At 42.9% G+C, this 20,672-nt stretch overlaps 1 protein-coding gene across 5 annotated transcripts in view; it reads right to left on the minus strand.

The window, feature by feature from the left end:
- The window catches only part of STK39 (serine/threonine kinase 39), a 314,903-nt gene that overhangs the window by 180,839 nt on the left and 113,392 nt on the right, over nucleotides 1–20,672 (minus strand). For all 5 annotated transcript variants that reach the window (XM_064586647.1, XM_045868683.3, XM_045868682.3 and 2 more), the window contains 2 exons: nucleotides 20,363–20,411; nucleotides 20,198–20,263 (listed from right to left, as the gene is read on the minus strand). In XM_064586647.1, coding sequence (XP_064442717.1) covers nucleotides 20,198–20,263; nucleotides 20,363–20,411 — 115 coding nt within the window. The remainder of the gene's footprint in view (nucleotides 1–20,197; nucleotides 20,264–20,362; nucleotides 20,412–20,672) is intronic.

The following is a 20,672-nucleotide window of genomic DNA, read 5'->3' on the forward strand; positions in this document are numbered from 1 at the left end:
GGCATTAATGCAATCCCGGTGATATTACAGACGCTGCATGAGCATTTCGTATCAACTGTCGCGTGTAAACATCACCCAAACCCTCGGCAGTTGGGAAGGTGAGGAAATCGAGTCTCAGAGAAGGTGGGTGACTCACCCAAGGTTCAAAAGCAGCCAGGCGGCAGTGAAGATGCAATCTGAAGGTTACACTATTGTTATAAACATCCTCTGCAGTGATTCAGGGAAAAAAGAAAAATGGGGTTTCAAACTCTAAGAGCTGTCACTGGTTAAGATCACAAAGGAGCTGAGCCAGGATACTAGTATACAACAAAATAAAATAAGGAGGAATAAAATATAAAAATTTAAAAAATAAAGTAAATAAAAAAAATAAAAATAAAAAATAAATAAATAAATAAAGTAAATAAAAATAAAAGAGAATAAAAAGGAAAAGCTCAGCCTCCAAAACGCTGGTGCTCTCCTTTGACTGTGGATGCCGGGCATTACCCACACCCGCCACAGCACCAGCGGCCGACCCCGGACCTGCATAAACCAAGGGATGATGGAAACGGCTGGACCTTTTCTCAGGCTGGCAGCTGGTTTATCATTTGTTTGTTCTGGACACACAGATTGCAGTGGCAGAATAATGGGCCAAAATACCTCATCGGGCTGCACACTTAGCCCAGTCCTCACACTGAAAAGAATCCCTTACCTAAGAACTGGCTGCAGAATGGTAGGGCTCCCCACACTCTTCACCACCGGTGGCTCTCTCCTAACGATGTTTAATGGCCCTCCGAGTTCAGGACCCCAAGCTGGGACCTCCATAATAGGCTTTCTATCCATCAGCTTATAGTACACAGTCATTCTCATCTCTCCTAAAGTTCCTGCAAGTCTCAAGGTTGCAAAACTACCAGAAGACCTGGGATCCTCTCTGCAAAAGAGTTAACTGAAGAGCCAGGAAAAAGTGAAATAAAATAAATGTACATGGATAACATTTCAATACCAAAAATAAGTCATAATATTAAATACTGTATGCTAGGCACTGAGCTAAGAACATGTGTGTGTGCGTGTGTGTGTGTGTGTACGTGTGAGTAATGTATTATTGTACAGATGACAGAACTGAGACTCAGGTCGGGATTTAAAATACAACGCCTACCATTTTAAAGATTTTTTTTTTATTTATTTTTTAGAGAGCGAGCAAGAGAGAAACAGCATGGGAGGGGAGAGGGTCAGAGGGAGAAGCAGGCTCCCCGCTGAGCCGGGAGCCCGATGTGGGACTCGATCCCAGGACCCTGGGATCATGACCTGAGCCGAAGGCAGACGCCTAACCATCTGAGCCACCCAGGCGCCCAACGCCTACCATTTTAAACATCAGTAAGCCAGTATACATCAAGAATTATAAGGCATATATATTCTTCCAGCAAGCAAGTCCCTTCCTAGGAACATATCCTAACAAACTCAGTAACATCATATGCAACAGTGCAGGCCTGTGATGTTCACCCCGGTACGGCTAACAGTAAAAAAAAGTTGGAGACGATCTAAATTCCATCAAGAGAGAACTGATTATCATTTGTAGTCCCTCTTGTAGTAGAACATCACGCAGCCATTAAACATGACTTAGTATGTTTTTGTTTCTTGGTACAAAGAGATGTCCACAGGTACCTTAAATGAAAATGCAGGTGGATCACAGAACAGTGAATATAGCATGGTTCCAATTTTGCTTTCTGGAGAAGGGCCTCTTGGACCTGTACGTGGGGTCTGCTGAGGAAGGAGCGGGCTGACACTTCTCTGCAGAGGGGAGGGCAGCCTGTGCAGGAACCCCAGGCAAATGGACACATGGAGAAGGAGGGGGTGGAGAACACGGACAGAAGTCTTAAGGATGCAGAAGGGACTAGACCATGGCAAGCGCTGGAGGCCCAATTCAGGGTTCGCTTTTCTCCCTCAAGGATCAAGGAGAAGCCACTGAACTATCTGCACTTCACAGGTGAGGCAGGGTAGGGTGGAGGTGCTTGGCCAATGCTCACAGTTACCCCGTAAGCAAGTGGTAGAGCCAGGGTCTGGCTGGGGCCTGTCTGAAGTGTCCAAGCTTGACCTTTCCTTCTAGCACAGACCTTTGCGGATCTCAGCTTCCTGACCTAGAGCTCTTCTTTGGGGGCCTGTTCCACCTCTTTCTAGGCTCAGTTTCTCATTTTCCTCTTCCTACTACTTTCCACAAAGTCACAGAGAAAGCCCACCTCTTAATCCTCTGTCCTTATCGTGTAAGGGAGCCCTTCCAGCCTTGATGAGACAGGACCTTCCCAGTTCCTCCCCAACCAAATTATATCAACCCACTGCAAAACAACCAAAACAATTTCCAGTCACCTTCACATAGCCTTTTAAGTTTGGATTGAAGGCCGTTATTTGAATTTCTTAGCTCTGTTACTGCTTTGTAAGTTGTAGAAGGACTCCTTTCCTTTCTGTATGTGAGGGGAAAAAAAATTAAAGTTATTATATGCTCTTCTAAATGAGTATTTGAATTTGTGAGAAGTAATTTAATGGGAAGCCTAGAAAATCCTGTATCAAAGTACAACTTTAACTGAGCCTCTTGAATTTTAATGTTTTAAAACTATTTAATTTCAAAGTAAAAAGAAATTACAAAATATATATATTCTGGCCTTTTTTAAAAAAAAACACACAGTAAACAATGCATCATTATTATATCAATCAAATTTGATGAACACAGAACAACCACAGCCCCCCACTGCCACCTTTGATTTTTTAAGCATCTGCTCGCCTCACCACACTTCCTGAATGGGCAAGGAGGAAGGGAGGAAGAAGAGTGAAACACCTGGATCCCTTCCACCAGCAGGGACTTTTTCCTTTCCCAATTGCGCACACAAGTTCCATTACTTTCTATCTCCATCACCATCCCTTTCTCCAAAATGTCATACTCCCTTTAAAGATTTACAGGATCATGATCTAAAAGAGTTAAGCTTAAAAACTGTTTCCCTTAAATGAGGGGATATGTAACAGGTAATCCAAAATTAGAGAATAGTGAAAACTAATTTAAATCCAGTTTCAAGGGAAAAAAAAAGATGGTGGAGGAGTAGGGGACCCTATTTCAACTGGTCCCCGGAATTGAGCTGGATATCTACCAGACCACTCTGAGCACCCACGAAACCAGCCTGAGATGTAAGAAGATCTGGATCTCTACAAACAGAATATCGCAGGCAGTTGGTTTCGAGGTACGAAGCGGGGAGCCCCAATTCCACGGGTATCGGAGGATAAACGGCAGCGGGAGGGCGCCTGGCCGTGGGATCAGATCCTACACCGCCGGTGAGTGACAGCCTCGTGCGCTGCGGACGGGCACAGACTTGCAGACCGGTAATGGCGGGAGAAAGGACTTTAGGGCAGCCCCTGGGGTGGAAACCAGGAGCGGCAGGGCCACACCTGCGAACTGCAGCCCCTGGGGTGGAAACCCAGAGGGCGGGGTCGCGCGCACGCGGGAACTGGGAGCAGCTGGTGGTTTTAGAAGCACAAAGAGCAGAGACGTGCCCCAACCTGGAGGCAGGACTGGGAGCGCTGCGGAGGGGCGCACAACCCAGGACGCTGCAGTTTATAGCAGCACGGAGAGAAACGGACAGAAACGGAGACGGTGTGGCCTGGAGAGCTCACTGAAGAACAGACTGAGGTCTCTCTGCTCTGAGGCAGAGGGTTGGAAACAGTCTCTTCTGCTCTGACTCGCTGAAGAGACGCGGAAAGCCCCAAAGACTGATTCCCACTGAGCCCATCCCCCACCACAGGGGGGCAGGGCAACTCCGCCCAAACAGGGTTGCCTGAGTAACAGCACGGCAGGCCCCTCCCGCAGAAGACAGGCTGGGAAAGCAAGAGGCCAGCAACTCTAAGGTCCCAAGAAAACAGGTGCATCTTGCTTGGGTTCTGGTCAATAATTTGGACTCTATACATTCCCTCAAACACCCATCAACAGAATGACTAGGAGGAGGAGCCCCCAAAATGGAAAAGACTCAGAGATTATGACTTATGCTGCAGATTTACAAATGGATGCAGATATAACCAAGATGTCGGAGATGGAATTCAGGCTAGCAATTGTGAAGACAATGGCTAGAAAGGAGAAATCAATTAATGGCAACATAGAGTCTCTAAGGGCAGAAATAAAAGGTGAATTGGCAGAACTTAAAAATGCTATCAATGAGATCCAATCCAATCTAGATAATCTAACAGCTAGGGTAACTGAGGCAGAAGAGCGAATAAGCAACCTGGAAGACAATATAATAGATAAAAAGAGAAAAGAGGAGGCCAGGGAAAAACAACTCAGAATCCATGAAAATAGAATCAGAGAAATAAGTGACACCATGAAGCGTTCCAATGTCAGAATAATTGGAATCCCGGAGGGAGTGGAGAGAGAGAGAGGACTAGAAGATGTATTTGAGCAAATCGTAGCTGAGAACTTCCCTAATCTGGGGAATGAAACAAACATTCGAGTCCTAGAGGCAGAGAGGACCCCTCCTAAGATCAAGGAAAACAGGCCAACACCCCGGCATGTAATAGTAAAACTCGCAAATCTTAGAACCAAGGAAACCATCTTAAGGGCAGTTAGGGGGAAGAGATTCCTTACATACAGAGGAAGGAACATCAGAATAACGTCAGACCTATCCACAGAGACCTGGCAAGCCAGAAAGGCCTGGCAAGACATACTCAGGGTAGTAAATGCGAAGAACATGCAGCCAAGAATACTTTATCTGGCAAGGCTTTCATTTAGAATGGATGGAGAGATGCAGAGCCTCCACGACCGGCAGAAACTGAAAGAATATGTGACCACTAAGCCGGCCCTGCAAGAAATATTAATGGGGGTTCTATAAAAGGAGAAAGACCCCAAGAGTGATCTACAACAGAAATTTACAGGGACAATCTATAAAAACAACGTCTTCACAGGCAACATGATGACAATTAATTCATATCTTTCAATAATCACTCTCAACATGAATGGCCTAAATGCTCCCATAAAACGGCACAGGGTTGCAGACTAGATAAAAAGACAGGACCCATCCATATGCTGTCTACAAGAGACTCATTTTGAACCTAAAGATACATCCAGACTGAAAGTGAAGGGATGGAGATCCATCTTCCATGCCAGCAGACCTCAAAAGAAAGCTGGGGTAGCAATTCTTCTATCAGACAAATTAGATTTTAAACTAAAGTCTGTAATAAGAGACACAGAAGGACACTATATCATTCTTAAAGTGTCTATCCAACAAGAAGATCTAACAATTGTAAATATCTATGCCCCCAACATGGGAGCAGCCATCTACATAAGCCAACTGTTAACCAAAATAGAGAGTCATGTTGCTAACAATACGTTAATTGTAGGAGACCTCAGTACTCCACTCTCAGCAATGGACAGATCATCTAAGCAGAAAATCAACAAGGAAACAAGAGCTTTGAATGATACATTGGACCAGATGGACCTCATAGATATTTACAGAACATTCCACCCTAAAACAACAGAATACTCATTCTTCTCAAGCGCACATGGAACTTTCTCCAGAATAGACCATATACTGGGTCACAAATCAGGTCTCAACCAATACCAAAAGACTGAGATTATTCCCTGCATATTCTCAGACCACAATGCTTTAAAACTGGAACTCAATCACAAGAAAAAATTTGGCGGAAATTCAAACACTTGGAAGCTAAAGCCATTCTGCTCAAGAATGTTTGGGTCAACCAGGAAATCAAAGAAGAACTTAAACAATTCATGGAAATCAATGAGAACAAAATCACATCGGTCCAAAACCTTTGGGATACTGCAGAGGCAGTCCTAAGGGGGAAATACATAGCCATCCAAGCCTCACTCAAAAAAACAGAAAAATCCCGAATTCACCAACTAACTCTACACCTTAAAGAACTAGAGAAAAAGCAACAAACGATGCCTAAGCCACGCATTAGAAGAGAAATAATTAAAATTAGAACAGAGGGGGGCGCCTGGGTGGCTCGGTCATTAAGCGTCTGCCTTCGGCTCAGGTCATGATCCCAGGGTCCTGGGATCAAGCCCCACATCGGGCTCCCTGCTCTGCGGGAGGCCTGCTTCTCCCTCTCCCACTCCCCCTGCTTGTGTTCCCTCTCTCGCTGTGTCTCTCTCTGTCAAATAAATAAAATCTTTAAAAAAAATAAAAAATAAAAAATAAAAATAAAATTAGAGCAGAAATCAATGAATTAGAAACCAGAAACACTGTAGATCAGATCAACGAAACTAGAAGTTGGTTCTCTGAAAGAATTAATAAGATCAATAAACTACTGGCCAGACTTATCCAAAAGAAAAGAGAAAGGACCCAAATTAATAAAATTATGAATGAAAGGGGAGAGATCACGACTAACACCAAGGAAATAGAAACAATTAGTAGAAATTATTATCAACTATATGCCATAAACTGAGCAATCTGGATGAAATGGAGCCCTTCCTGGAAATCTATAAGCTGCCAAGAGTGAAACAGGAAGAAACTGACAACCTGAATAGGCCAATAACCAGTAACGAGATTGAAGCAGTGATCAAAAACCTCCCCAAAAACAAGAGTCCAGGGCCTGATGGATTCCCTGGGGAATTCTACCAAACATTCAAAGAAGAAATAATACCTATTCTCCTGAAGCTGTTTCAAAAAATAGAAACAGAAGGAAAACTTCCAAACTCATTCTATGAGGCCAGCATTACCTTAATCCCCAAACCAGGCAAAGACCCCATCAAAAAGGAGAATTTCAGACCGATATCCCTGATGAATATGGATTCCAAAATCCTCAACAAAATCCTAGCTAATAGGATCCAACAATACATTAAAAGGATCATCCACCACAACCAAGTGGGATTTTTCCCCGGGATGCAAGGGTGGTTCAACATTCACAAATCAATCAATGTGATAGAACACATTAATAAGAGGAGGGAGAAGAACCATATGGTCCTCTCAGTTGATGCAGAAAAAGCATTTGACAAAATACAGCATCCTTTCCTGATTAAAACTCTTCAGAGTTTTACATTCCTCAAGTTCATAAAATCCATCTATGAAAAACCCACAGCGAATATCATCCTCAATGGGGAAAAGCTGAGAGCCTTTCCCTTAAGATCAGGAACACATCAAGGATGCCCACTCTCGCCACTGTTGTTCAATATAGTACTAGAAGTCCTAGCAATGGCAATCAGACAACAAAAAGAAATAAAAGATATTCAAACTGGCAAAGAAGAAGTCAAACTCTCTCTTTTCGCAGGCAACATGATACTTTATGTGGAAAACCCAAAAGACTCCACCCCCAAATTACTAGAACTCATCCAGCAGTTCAGTAATGTGGCAGGATACAAAATCAATGCACAGAAATCAGTTGCTTTTTTTATACACTAACAACGCAACTGTAGGCAGAGAAATTAGAGAAACGATTCCATTTACAATAGCACCAAAAAACCATAAGATACCTTGGAATAAACCTAACCAAAGAGGTAAAGGATCTATACTCTAGGAACTACAAAACACTCATGAAAGAAATTGAAGAAGACACAAGAAGATGGAAAAATATTCCATGCTCATGGATCGGAAGAATAAACATTGTTAAAATGTCTATGCTACCCAGAGCAATCTATACCTTCAATGCCATCCCAATCAAAATTCCAATGACATTTTTCAAAGTGCTGGAACAAACAATCCTAAAATTTGTATGGAATCAGAAAAGACCCCAAATTGCCAAGGAAATGTTGAAGAAGAAAAACAAAGCTGGGGGCATCACGTTGCCCGATTTCAAGCTATATTACAAAGCTGCGATCACCAAGACAGCATGGTACTGGCACAAAAACAGACATACAGACCAATGGAACAGAATAGAGAACCCAGATATGGACCCTCAACTCTATGGTCAAATAATCTTTGACAAAGCAGGAAAAAACATGCAATGGAAAAAAGACAGTCTCTTCAATAAATGGTGCTGGGAAAATGGGACAGCCACATGCAGAAGAATAAAACTCGACCATTCTCTAACACCATTCACAAAGATAAACTCAAAGTGGATGAAAGACCTCAATGTGAGACAGGAATCCATCAAAATCCTAGAGAAGAACATAGGCAGTAACCTCTTTGACATCGCCCACAGCAACTTCTTTCAAGATACATCTCCAAAAGCTAGTGAAACAAAAGCAAAAATGAACTTGTGGGACTTCATCAAGATAAAAAGCTTCTGCACAGCAAAGGAAACAGTCAACGAAACAAAGAGGCAACCCACAGAATGGGAGAAGATATTTGCAAATGACACTACGGATAAAGGGCTGGTATCCAAGATCTATAAAGAACTTCTCAAACTCAACACCCAAAAAACAAATAATCAAGTCAAAAAGTGGGCAGAAGATACTAAAAGACACTTCTCTGAAGAAGACATACAAATGGCTAACAGACACATGAAAAAATGTTCATCATCATTAGCCATCAGGGAAATCCAAATCAAAACCACATTGAGATACCACCTTACACCAGTTAGAATGGCAAAAATGGACAGGGAAAGAAACAACAAATGTTGGAGAGGTTGTGGAGAAAGGGGAACCCTCTTACACTGTTGGTGGGAATGCAAGTTGGTACAGCCACTTTGGGAAACAGTGTGGAGGTTCCTCAAAAATTTAAAAATAGAGCTACCCTATGACCCAGAAATTGCACTACTGGGTATTTACCCCAAAGACACAGATGTAGTGAAAAGAAGGGCCATATGCACCCCAATGTTCATAGCAGCAATGTCTGCAATAGCCAAACTGTGGAAAGGGCCGAGATGCCCTTCAACAGATGAATGGATAAAGAAGATGTGGTCCATATATACAATGGAATATTACTCAGCCATCAGAAAGGATGAATACCCAACTTTTACATCAACATGGATGGGACTGGAGGAGATTATGCTAAGTGAAATAAGTCAAGCAGAGAAAGTCAATTATCATATGGTTTCACTTATTTGTGGAACATAAGGAATAGCATGGAGGACATTAGGAGAAGGAAGGGAAAAATGGGGGGGGGGAATTGGAGGGAGAGATGAACCATGAGAGACTATGGACTCTGAGAAACAAACAGGGTTTTAGAGGGGAGAGGGGAGGGGGGATTGGTTAGCCCAGTGATGGGTATTAAGGAGGGCACGTACTGCATGGAACACTGGGTGTTATACGAAAACAATGGATCGTGGATCACCACATCAAAAACCAATGATGTATTGTATGGTGACTAACATAACATAATAAAATTTAAAAAATAAATAAATAAAAATAAACAAATCGAGTTTCAAAATATCTTCCTAATTAGATGTTGCTTCCGGTGATAGGAAAACTTATGTACATCCTGTCTGGGAAAAGAAAATGACAGCACAGAATATGCTGAGTGCCAGGGACTAAACCTCTGCTGTCAGATAATCCTAAGTGTATAGTGCGTCAGGGTTAGGTAATAAAATCTAACCACTCCACTTCGTGACAAGGTGGCAAAGGTGGGTCAAGCTGTTTGTCTCATCCAAGACTCTCAGCCAGTGGGAGATGACAAAGGATGTTAAACTAAAAGCAGATAACCTCTGAGTCCCAGACCTGAAATACAAGAAGGCAGCACCAACTGAGAAACTTCTCAACTCTTCCCCTTTTACGCTACAAGATTTGCTTGGCCTACCCTCATGCTCTCACATCGACTCCCGTAAAAGCCATCATCATGACTTTGCAGTCTCATTTCCTGAACTTCAATTCCAGATGGACCAAGATACTGTCCTGGGTACTGGGAACATGGGAATAATAGGACATTCTTCCTTCACCTAGGGAGCTCAGTCTGGTCCAGAAAGCAAAAGTGTGAGGGATGTAACTGCAAACGACAGTAAGTGCAACAAGGGACCGATGCTCCTGGTACAGAAGCAGTACAGATGGAAGACTGAGGAACTCTCTGGATGCAGGGGGCGAAATGGGAGGAGAGAGCTCCAGAGAGGAGGTGCCAGACTCGGAAAGATAGGAGTTCAGGAAGAAGGCTTTTAAACAGGGGGACCAGCACATGCACCTCCACGGAAAACACAGGTGGGATTTCAGGGGCGCATTGGCAGAAAAGTAGAATCAGTAACTCTATAAGGATGTGGCAAGGGTGAGGTGGTGAGTGGCCAAAGCAAAGGCTAGAGAGCTGGTCCAAACACAGAGCACAGGGGCCTTGCCTGGCCCTCACCTTAACAAGTGACATGGACCTCATCCTGTCAGTGGCAGGAACTTGGAACTTACCTGCAATTGATAAGAAGCCACTGAGTGGTTTTAAACAAGAAAGAAGGTACAGTCAATCACATCACAGTTTTCACAAGATCAGAAAAGCATGGGCTCACTTTTTATAGTCGTGTTGCTGCAACTGTAGACAAATTCCAAATTCCTTCCCATTCTTCGTGGTTTATCTACTTTTAAAAGCAATGGTGTGCTAGAGTGCGCTGTAAAGGTGAAGAAAGGCAAACCGCTTTACTGGGAGTCAGTACCTGGTACATTATCAGTGATGCTCAGCGAGCCCTAGATGAGCAGGCCGTCAGGGACTTCCCTCAGCACACGTATGCCAATTAAGTTTCAAAGTTACCTGATGCACACAAGCTTTGGAAAAAGTTAGCAAATTTCCCAAAGGTAAAAATGAAGCACAAAATGCATATGAACACGCAGATCTCAAAAATCTAACTGGGTGTGAAATAAGGCCACTGATTCTGCCTATTCATTTCTAGTGAGAGGAAACAATTGCCTGCACACGAAAGTTGTGCAAACACTATCTTTCACAATATTTTCAGAACGTATGTCACTATTTTTAAAGTTCCAAAACTGGGTGTCCAAGATCTGTAAAAGTTTTAAACTCTCTTAAGCAATTGGTACCTTTAAAAAGACACCTCAGTCTCAAAATACAGATGTTTCCCTATACATGGGGCTGCCAGGATTAGCAAATCACAATTTCCACCATGGATCCTTTCTGCTCTAATTCAATGTCACCAGAAAGAGGCCACTAACCTAAAACATAGTTGGGTTTTTTTAAGATTTTATTTATTTATTTGAGAGAGAGAATGCACAGAAGGAGCAGCAGGAGAGGGATAAGCAGACTCCATGCTGAGCTTGGAGCCTGAGGCAGGGCTCAATCCCAGGACACTGAGCTTAACCGACTGAGCCACCCAGGTGCCCCAAAATATATACAGTTTTTAACTCAATTCACCAATTGAATTGCAAGTAAATTATGATGCTTTTTCCCTTGTTCTTTCCTCTACCCTCACCTCTGCCTAATTCACCCCCAGCACAAATGGGAGTCAAGCTCCTTATAGCAGGCATAATGCAAAAGGAAGAAATTTGTGACTGCAATGGTTTCTATAGACTAGTGAGCAATTCCTGGCCCCAGGTTCCTACATGAACTATCCTGATAGCACCCCCTAGTGACCAAAAGCACTTTTCTGAACCAATGAACTCTACATTCTCAACTGCCTAAAAGCAAAGCATTTAAAATGTAGAAATAATGCAAACATTAATGAGTTTATCCTCTGGAACATCTGTCCCAGTTAAGACAATAATTTTAACCTGTCTGGACAACTTTTCTCACCATTAACATAAGAAAAATAACATCCTCAACCACCAAAGTCCTTCCCCCTTTGAGCATGTGAGCTCCCCAGTAAGACAGATTACCAATACCTGTGGTTATTTTCAAATAAGAGGAAGGGGGAAAGAGACACAAAGTAATAAGAGAACATGCACCCGCAGGCCTACCTGAGTCATGAGGAGTATCTTATGTTAAGTCCAAAATATAGAGATCTGTTCACTTCTCCTTCATTGTTATCATATGTTTTGACTCCCTCTTTCCTCTTTTTACCTGGCTTTAAGGAGAAGTGCAGGAACCAAGGAACTTTCTAAAAATAGCATGCAACCATCCAGAACTGTATTAATTTAAACTATAAAATACCAGAAGATTTTTAATCCCATTTTCAAATTTGAGATTTTTATTTTTGACATGAATTCTGGAAAATACAAATGTTAGATTACTTTGATTGGTTAATAGAAAATGCAATTTGAAATGAAAATGGTAATAATGAGAAGTCTTTACACCTTCGCCCTTCAACCCCCTGCCCAGTAAAAAAACATTCTGACTGACGACAGCGCCGGGTACTCATGGCTCAGTAGACACCTAACATCCTTCCATTCTTCATCTCCAAGTCTGAGACCTTCAACAAAGCCGAAAACTTTTGCTCAGTTTGCAAGCCACAGCCTCTGAGAAATAAAGCCCTTCACTGCCCTCTACTGGACAGACTTGGAACAAAATTAAAATCATCCTTCCAGCATTTGAGGAATCCCTTATTTATTCTCTGGTTTCTTGATAATATATAACTTTCAATAGCTCATAAATTAATTATAAGATTCCAGGAGGGGTAGAAAAAGCAATTGTGTGGAAATGCAAAGTCATTTTTCCTCTTTATGGACTAAAAGAGCAGCCTAAGTGGCAGCAAACTGGGAAGCGAGCTGGCTTTGCCCGGCCACTGTATGATGAGGTGGTCAAGGCCCAACCTGGGTCTGCAAACTGAAGGATCACCAACCAGGAGATATTTATGCTCTTCTCCACTCATACTTCAAACTATGTAGACTTTGTTTTAAGCCAGTCTTAATAATCCACCTGTCCTGTTACTCGGGTCTTCATTAATTATCAGAAGTTAATGGACATGAATGGAAACCAAGTGTCTAGCATGGTGCATGAAGGTACACAAGACGTGTGAATTCTTCTCTCTCCTCTGCCCATGTCCCCCCAGCCTTCCAGCTCCATGGCCTTGCCCCCTCTGTAGTACATATTCCACACCCACATCCTGAGGCACTTATTCTCTGCTACTCTTTGAGTATGTGTTGTGCTGCTTGCGCTGTGTTCCCCACTGGAAAGGGGAGTCTCACTGCCTGGCCTGTGTCCTCTATCAACCTGGGAGCCGTGGGGGTGATGGTGGCAGCCATTATGGCAGCCGCAGAAGCGGGAAGAGCAGCAGGGGTGCCCGAAGCCCAGCAATGAAAAACACTACAAAAACAATAATGACATTCTAATAATAACACTGTAATAATAAAGCAATATATGTGATTATAATAATAAAACTCACTAGGATTATGATAATAACTAGTGCCACGTATTATTTTGTGCCAACCAACCACTGGGTTATACACTTCCTCTGCTTTACCTAATTCAGTCCTCAAAAACACAGGAAGGCCTCGAAATGACTTTCCCCATTTCACGAATGAGAAGCTGGGTTTTGGGAAGGTTTCAACAGCTGTCAATGCTTTCCAGCTCTCTTCCACTGGCCACCTCTCTTCCCTTCAGAATCTCCAAAGCCCTTTTGCCCCATTACTCCCCCGCACACCTGCTAGAACCCTGGAGGCAAACCTCTAGGGCTACAGTGATGTTCACAGCGTCTCCGAGTGCCCATGAACGGCATGTGGTAAGGGACAGACTACCCGCTGAGAATGACAAACGTACCCTGCCTTCTCCTGCTGAGACCACGTCACGCCGCCTAGCGTCCTCCATCTAGATCTCCTTCCTATCCTCTCCCTTCTCTTCTTCTTCTTCCTTCTGAGGTATGATTTGGTGGAAAAGAGCACAGAACCAGAAGTAAGAACGGCCTCTAATTAGCCATGTGACTTCAGACAAGTCAGTTCACCTCTCCCACTTTCATCTGTCAAGTGTAATGATAATACCTGCCCGACCTGTCTTCAAGCACAGCTGCTGAGAATGAATAAGGAAGCATATGTGAAAGTGAGCTAACAGCCATGCATGAGTGCTGTGTGCATGTTTGATTCTTACTATTCTTTGGTCTTTGCACACACACACACACACACACACACACTGTTCTGCTTTCTCACGGGAGAGGGGACCAGCTGCAGGAAAGGCACAGGCTCGTGCCCACTGCCGGCACCATGATGGGGCAGGAAAGAAAGCATGAAGACATGTGAATAGGCAACAGTGTTGAAACAGTGCTTGTCATCCTTCTCTCTCCCTCTTTCTGTAGGCTTCCACGGGCTTCTTCCCCCTCTCATCCAAAGCAAGAGCAAAAGAGAAACAACCTTCTTCACCCACCTCAGGACTCTCTGCACCCCCTATCTCACTGCGTACTTCTAAAATGTCCAGCTCTGCAGCCGCAGTAGGCATTCCCTTATTTACACAATAGTCACGGCAGCCTGTGTTGGATCTCTCATCATCGCGGCCACACACTGTCAGTGTCCTTGGCTCCATTTGACTAGACTGGACTCCGAGAGATCGGCCAGCTCGCCCGGGACACAGACCCAGCTGCTCCTGCTTCCAGACAGACACGGAGGCTGGAGCAATACTGTTCCTACTCCCCACCTCAATCTGAACATTACGTACTAGCCAAGTGTTCCTTGTCTGAAACCACAGGGAAATCCTATCATTAATAGCCTAGGAATGTACAACCACAATGACATAAAGCACAAATGTTTCCTCGAAAAGAGACTAATGACCCTGTACAGTAAGCTCATTCACTTTACCTTTTAATGTTTAATGAAAGAATGTAATATTAATGAATTCCTTCTATTAGGCAGTAACTGTGTTTGTCACAATGAAGAAGGTGGTAGGAGCCACCGTAAGCGTGTGATCAAAGTCAGCATCACCCGCGGAGGAATGAGTCAACATCACGCGCCTCCCAACGTGATACGTGGAGAACATGGCATCATTCCGAGGTATTTCTGACAAAAAATGCATAAACTAAATCTACTCACAAAGAAATGTCAGACGAACCCAAACTGAGCACCGTTCTACAAAATAAGTGGCCTTATAGTCTTCAAAAGTGTGACTGTCTATAAAAGAAAAATAAAAACTATTCCTAAAAAGGAGACTAATGGAGACAACACTAAATGATTCTGGATCGGATCCTGAACCATACAGATGACCATTAGCAGAACTGGCAGAACTTGTATAAGATCTGAAAATTAAATAATAGTATTGTGTTGATGTTAACTTCCTGATTTGGATAATTAAACTGTTAGGTAAAAGAACTCCCTTGTTTTTAGGAAATATGCACTGAAGTATATTTAAAGATAAAGGACATCATGTCTATAACTTTGAAATGTTTCCAAAGACAGTGAGAGAGAAAATATATACAGAATTTTTTGTGCTACTTTTGTAAACTTTTGTAAGCCTGAAATTATTTCAAAATAAAAAGTAAAAACAGAATGGACAAATTATGAACGCATATTAAGTATTAAATAAATATGAATTGTAATATCCCTATATATTCCTACCCATTTATTCCTAAGCACACAGGAGGATGAAATGAAGCCAACTCCCTGGGTCCCTAATATGAAATCAATCTTACAAGCCTGATACAAGGAATTCTGGGGCCCACAAATACCACCCTACTTTTTCCAATTCACAATGGTTCCATCCAAATGCAGCAGTGATACCGTATCTCTTCCCTTCTTCCCTTCCTTCCTCCCTCCCTACCTCCCTGCCTGCCTTCTTTCGTTCTTTTTAAGTAGGCTCCACACCCAATGTGGATCCCAATGTGGGGTTTGAACCCATGAACCTGAAATCAAGACCCAAGCCAAGATCAAGAGTTGGACGCTTAACCAACTGAGCCACCCAGGTGCCCATCTCTTTCTTTCTGATGGTGACTAATCATTTCTAACTTCTCAATTTCAAAATTAAATTCAAACAAAAATCCTCCAGTTATTCCCCTTCCCGTGAAAACACAGCCAACCACAATAAAAAGAACTTCATCCCTTCTCTGGCCAATATGCTTTTCGGTTAAGCAGGTGGCATTGAGACATCTGGACAGCAATTAATCCGTTGCCCCTCTCCTGCCATCAGTGGGTTTTAGCTACAGGATGTGTAGGAATAGGAGCGTGAACGTGGTGACTCAAGGTTCGCATCACTAACAGAAAGCAGAGCCACCAGCCATCTGACACTTAGATACTCCTACAGAAAATGCACACAGCCCTAAGCACCGGCACTCAATTTTAGCAGAATGATTTACACTCTTCCCCACCCAGTGAATCCAGTAGGATAAAGAGTGGAACACCATATGCTCAAGCTTTCAAACCCCTAAATTAGGATGGCTGGAGACAGGTCCCTAAAAAGTCACATGAGAAGGAGTAATGGCTATGAAGCCTTTTCTTCTCATGCATAAGGATAAATGAAAAGTTGAAAAGAATTGTAGCTGTACTTAACCTTGTTCTTTCTCATGGGTCATTATTAGCATGTTCTCATTTAGAATTCACAGAACGTCTTGTAGTCCAGGAACATCAAATCTCTCATTACCCTTCACCACATGCCTGAGGTCAGACAGAATTTCCATTTCACAGACAGAAAAATTAGGGCAAAAGAAAATCAAGATGATCCCCAAGCAACACTGTCTATCAGGGAAAAAACAAACAAACAAACAAAAAAACAATGGACCAAATACTCTGCCTCCAGGAAGAAAACAAATATGCCTAATTTCTGCAATGACAACACACACACACACACAATCATTTTATGTCACTCAATTACCAGAAAAGCCACACTGGTGTATTTCTATTTCTCTTTTCTGATTTAGAGGAATCAATCTGGATGAAGACTAGATCACCTTCCCACATGGAATTCCATGGCAACCAACTAATGCTTTACATTCTGGCCAAACATGAATATGACAGGCCTCTACTTCTCTTGTGCCCCAGGACAGCACTGGTGGGCTCACGGGACCTCCTGAGAACAGCTACAAGTGGCCCCTCTCTCTTTTAAATATGATAATTGCTCATGTAAAAAAAAAAACACATTGAAAAATACCTCTTAATTTTTGTTACCATAAGGGAGGAGAAGCAGAAGCTGTTGTTTCTTTTTTTTTTAAAGATTTTATTTATTTATTTGAGAGACACAGAGACAGAGCATGAGAGCAGGGTGCGGGGCAGAGAGAGAAGCAGATTCCCCGCCGAGCAGGGAGCCCGACGCGGGGCTCGATCCGGGGACTCTGGGATCATGACCTGAGCCAAAGGCAGACGCCCCACCGAATGAGCCACCCAGATGCCCCAGAAACTGTTGTTTCTGCCAACAAATTTCAAACCCACACAGGTTGCCTAACTGTGCAGAGCTTGGTCAACAGGCCCAGTTGTCCTCTAAACACTGGTATATCAATGGACTGTTTCTATTTTTAAAACAACAAACCGAGGAGACAAAAATCAAAGCACCAGCAGCAACAAGTAGCATCTGAAGAACAAATTTACACCAGGAAACCAGAGCATGATTAACCAGGAGGCACCCTAGCAACCGGGAAAGTAAGCAGCCGAGGAGATGTCAATAAAGAGAAGTCCAGAAATGGATGACAAAAATAACACTGAAGACTCCCCTGCAACAACTCTTAAACTGAATTTACTTAAACACGGTAAGAACCTAAGACAAGCAAAGACATCCTACAACAATGGTTTTCAATGCTCATGATGATTAAAATAATATTTACTTCCATGGGACCAAGCCTGCAAAAACTTCAAGCAAGGAACAGCACGGATGCTCCCCAACATCAGGCACCCCACGGAGAGAGGGCGGTCTATCTGCTGTTAACAGGAATCCCCAGGAATGAGTGTATGCCAAGCATTCTGGATGCGTAAAAAACAGAGCTTCGAATGGCCTTTCCATGGTCCACACAAGCATATATGTTCATGGAGTTAGCAAACATCTGTGGGCACTTGATATGAGTGAGACGTGCACTGTGATCGATGTTCTGGCCAGCACACCTGCCATGGAGCCTACTGGCAAGGAGTGGGGCACAGCTGATAACCCACGTACACTTGACAACGAGAATTCTAACAGGAAAACAGCAGACTTAATGAAGCTAGAGAGCAAGAACAACATTACTATGGGCTACTCTTGTTCCTATATGATGTTTAAAGAATGAATTTATATTTTCCCTTTACTCTTCCTCTGGGACACTAAGATGTGTGGCCATTCTCCATCTGAAGGGATGGATGACAAACCAAGCCCTGAGGTTTAAGTCTAAAGTCCAGGAGCAAGTACATGGCAGAAGACATGCTTGAAAAATCACATCTCCCCAAACTCTAGCTGCTTATGGTTTGTTTACGAGACATGCAAAACGGGGTTTGGAATGCACAGCACACTCATATGTAGTAAATGATTTAAATATTTTTTAAAAGGAAGAAAATAAAGCTGGAAGCTGAAGAGCTTCTTCATTTTCTCCAAATGATAAGAGTTTGAAAGGAAAGTATAGGTTAGTGAGGAAAGTACGTGCAGTGAGAGCTATGGGTGGTTCACTTGAGCTGAGTTCACAACATAAGACTGGAAGCTGAAATGGTGCCATGAATTCAAGGCGAAGGAGGTTGGCCTTTCTTTGGCAGGAACTTTATTTTTTCATTTATGGGCTCTTGGGGTTGTTTTTGTTTAATTTTGGGAACCACTTTGAAGCCATTAAGTGACGTGATCCAAAAGTTCCTCCTGCGGCAGTGTCTAAGAAAGAACAGAAAGGAGGAACAGAAGGGAAGGACTGCAGCTGTCCAGTCAAAACCAGGAGAACGTTCCAAGCACTGTGGCAGAGACTGGAGAGGGGCTAGATGGGGAGGACGGGGGGAAAGGAGGCCCCAAACACAAAAACAATCCCAGTGTTGTGAGGTCGGGTGACTCAGACGGAAACACCGAACACAGGAAGATTAGGTTTGGGAGGGGAGGGAAGCCACTTGGAAACTGCCCCTCTGAGACCTCCAGTCCATTTGACAGGAGCTGGGGGTGTGAAGCTAAAGCTCTGGAGAGAACACAGGCCTGGCAAACTCCTTCAGGGGGAACAGCTACAGAATGAGACCAGACAAAACTAGCAAAACAAGTCGAGGCCAACAAAAATATTCTTTGGGGATGACACAAACTGAACAAGCTAAAGGCTCCCTAACAGCCTTTTCCAACTCTGGCTAACACTTCAGATGCCTGACTAAAAGCTCCGCGACAGGCTCACACACCCCAGGGCATCTCTCCTGGGTCCTCCTTCAGCCTTCTGTCCAGAGCCCTCAGATAGCAGCTGGGCTCTTATACTTTCTGTGCCTCAACTGAAGCTTTAGTGTACCTGTGTCACCCCTTGAAATGCACCACTCTTGATGGACCATCTGCCAAACTTTCACTTTTCCCTTAGAGACATCCCTCAGACCAGCCCTGGCTCAGGTCTGAGCAGTCAACGGGGCAATCCGCCCCAAGGACTCTGCTGGTCCCGGGGAGCACTCCCACACCTGGACACAGAGGGTCGTTTCTTAAAATCTACTCTTAAATCTATTTAAAACAACTTTAAGGCATCCGCGAAATGCACTTCATACACAATGTTTCAGAAAAGGCAATGGCTGGAACATAACATTCAGAGTTACTTCAGCCAGGCACGATGAGATACCATCTCTGACCCATATTTCTCTTGCCAGTTTTATTTCAGAGCATACAACTCAGTTCAGATCAGCTTTCCCTGTAGCTATTAACCATAAAAAGGGGCAGGGGGAGAGAACCTTCCTTTCTAAATCAGTGACTACATAAATATTTTTAATTATAAATATTTAATATAATTCTAAAACCAAACGAAACCAAACCAGAGGTTAAATTTCGTTAGATTTCACGCCATAACGAAATCAGTATTTACAAATAAATAAAAATCTGGATAAATAAACAAATACACTCACACGTACACACCATTTAAAGAATCTAAAACCAAGAATGTAAAGTTTTTCAGGTAATCATTAATATAATTTACTTACCATAAGGTAAATTACAAGAGGGGCCAGGGTCTTTTTATAAGGAAAAGACTGACATCCCACAGATACTCAAGATAACCATTAAATTTGTAAATAAAATCAGATTTAAAAAGATAACCATTAAAAACAAATTTTGGTTTTTCTTTTGTCATTTCAAACTGCTTAAAAACAACTGCTCCTCTTCTATGAAATGTCCAAAGGAAAGATCCTCAAGGCTATTTCACCTCTCCAGGGTTCAAGCTCCATCATGATCCTCTCCCCTACTCTGACCTTCTTTAAGAAAAGCTGATAAATGGAAAAATGAAATCATTCAAGTGTCACACTGTTTCCACAAACACATAACAGCAAGCCGGAGATACCCAAAAGGCAAAATGCAGCCATCTGAGGAATCGCTAACCAGATAACCTCTGAACAACACATCCTGAGTGTGTGGCAATCTTTTTCCTATGTTTCTGTGGGTCTCATTTCCCTTGCTGGATCACAAAGGCTAGTGGCGCTTACCTTTTTGGCTCTTTGGGCTATGTCTGGGGTTCTTGTAAGCAGCTTCTCAATTAGGTACTCTCTGTTCTGCAAAACAAATGTTCCCAACAGTTAACACCAAATATCATACGCAGAAATTCAGTGATTTCAAAATAGCAGATTTACGTGGGTTTTTAAGCATCTTACCTTGGCTTTCTGGAAGAATTTGCATTTTAAAAGTTCTGCAGCTGTGGGCCTGAAAGATCAATAATAAATTAGAGTTGAAACAATGATCACTGAATAAATACACTGCCTTGACGAAACAACCACGTCCCAGAGTATTCCTGGAAAACCAGTTTCAGGAATAGCAACACCAGAAACTAAATTAATCATAAGCGGGCACCAAATAAAACAGGGCTGATTTTCCAGTTCTTTCCAAATACCCCTACTGCAAAACACATAAACTCCCATATGTTAAATATTTGGGGCATGATCAATTTTCTGCCCTTCATCCTTA

The sequence above is a fragment of the Mirounga angustirostris genome, unplaced genomic scaffold (genome assembly GCF_029215605.1).
Source record: "Mirounga angustirostris isolate CCGP_5_RB_7025 unplaced genomic scaffold, mMirAng1.0.hap1 SCAF_3, whole genome shotgun sequence".
Taxonomy (NCBI): Eukaryota; Metazoa; Chordata; class Mammalia; order Carnivora; family Phocidae; genus Mirounga; species Mirounga angustirostris.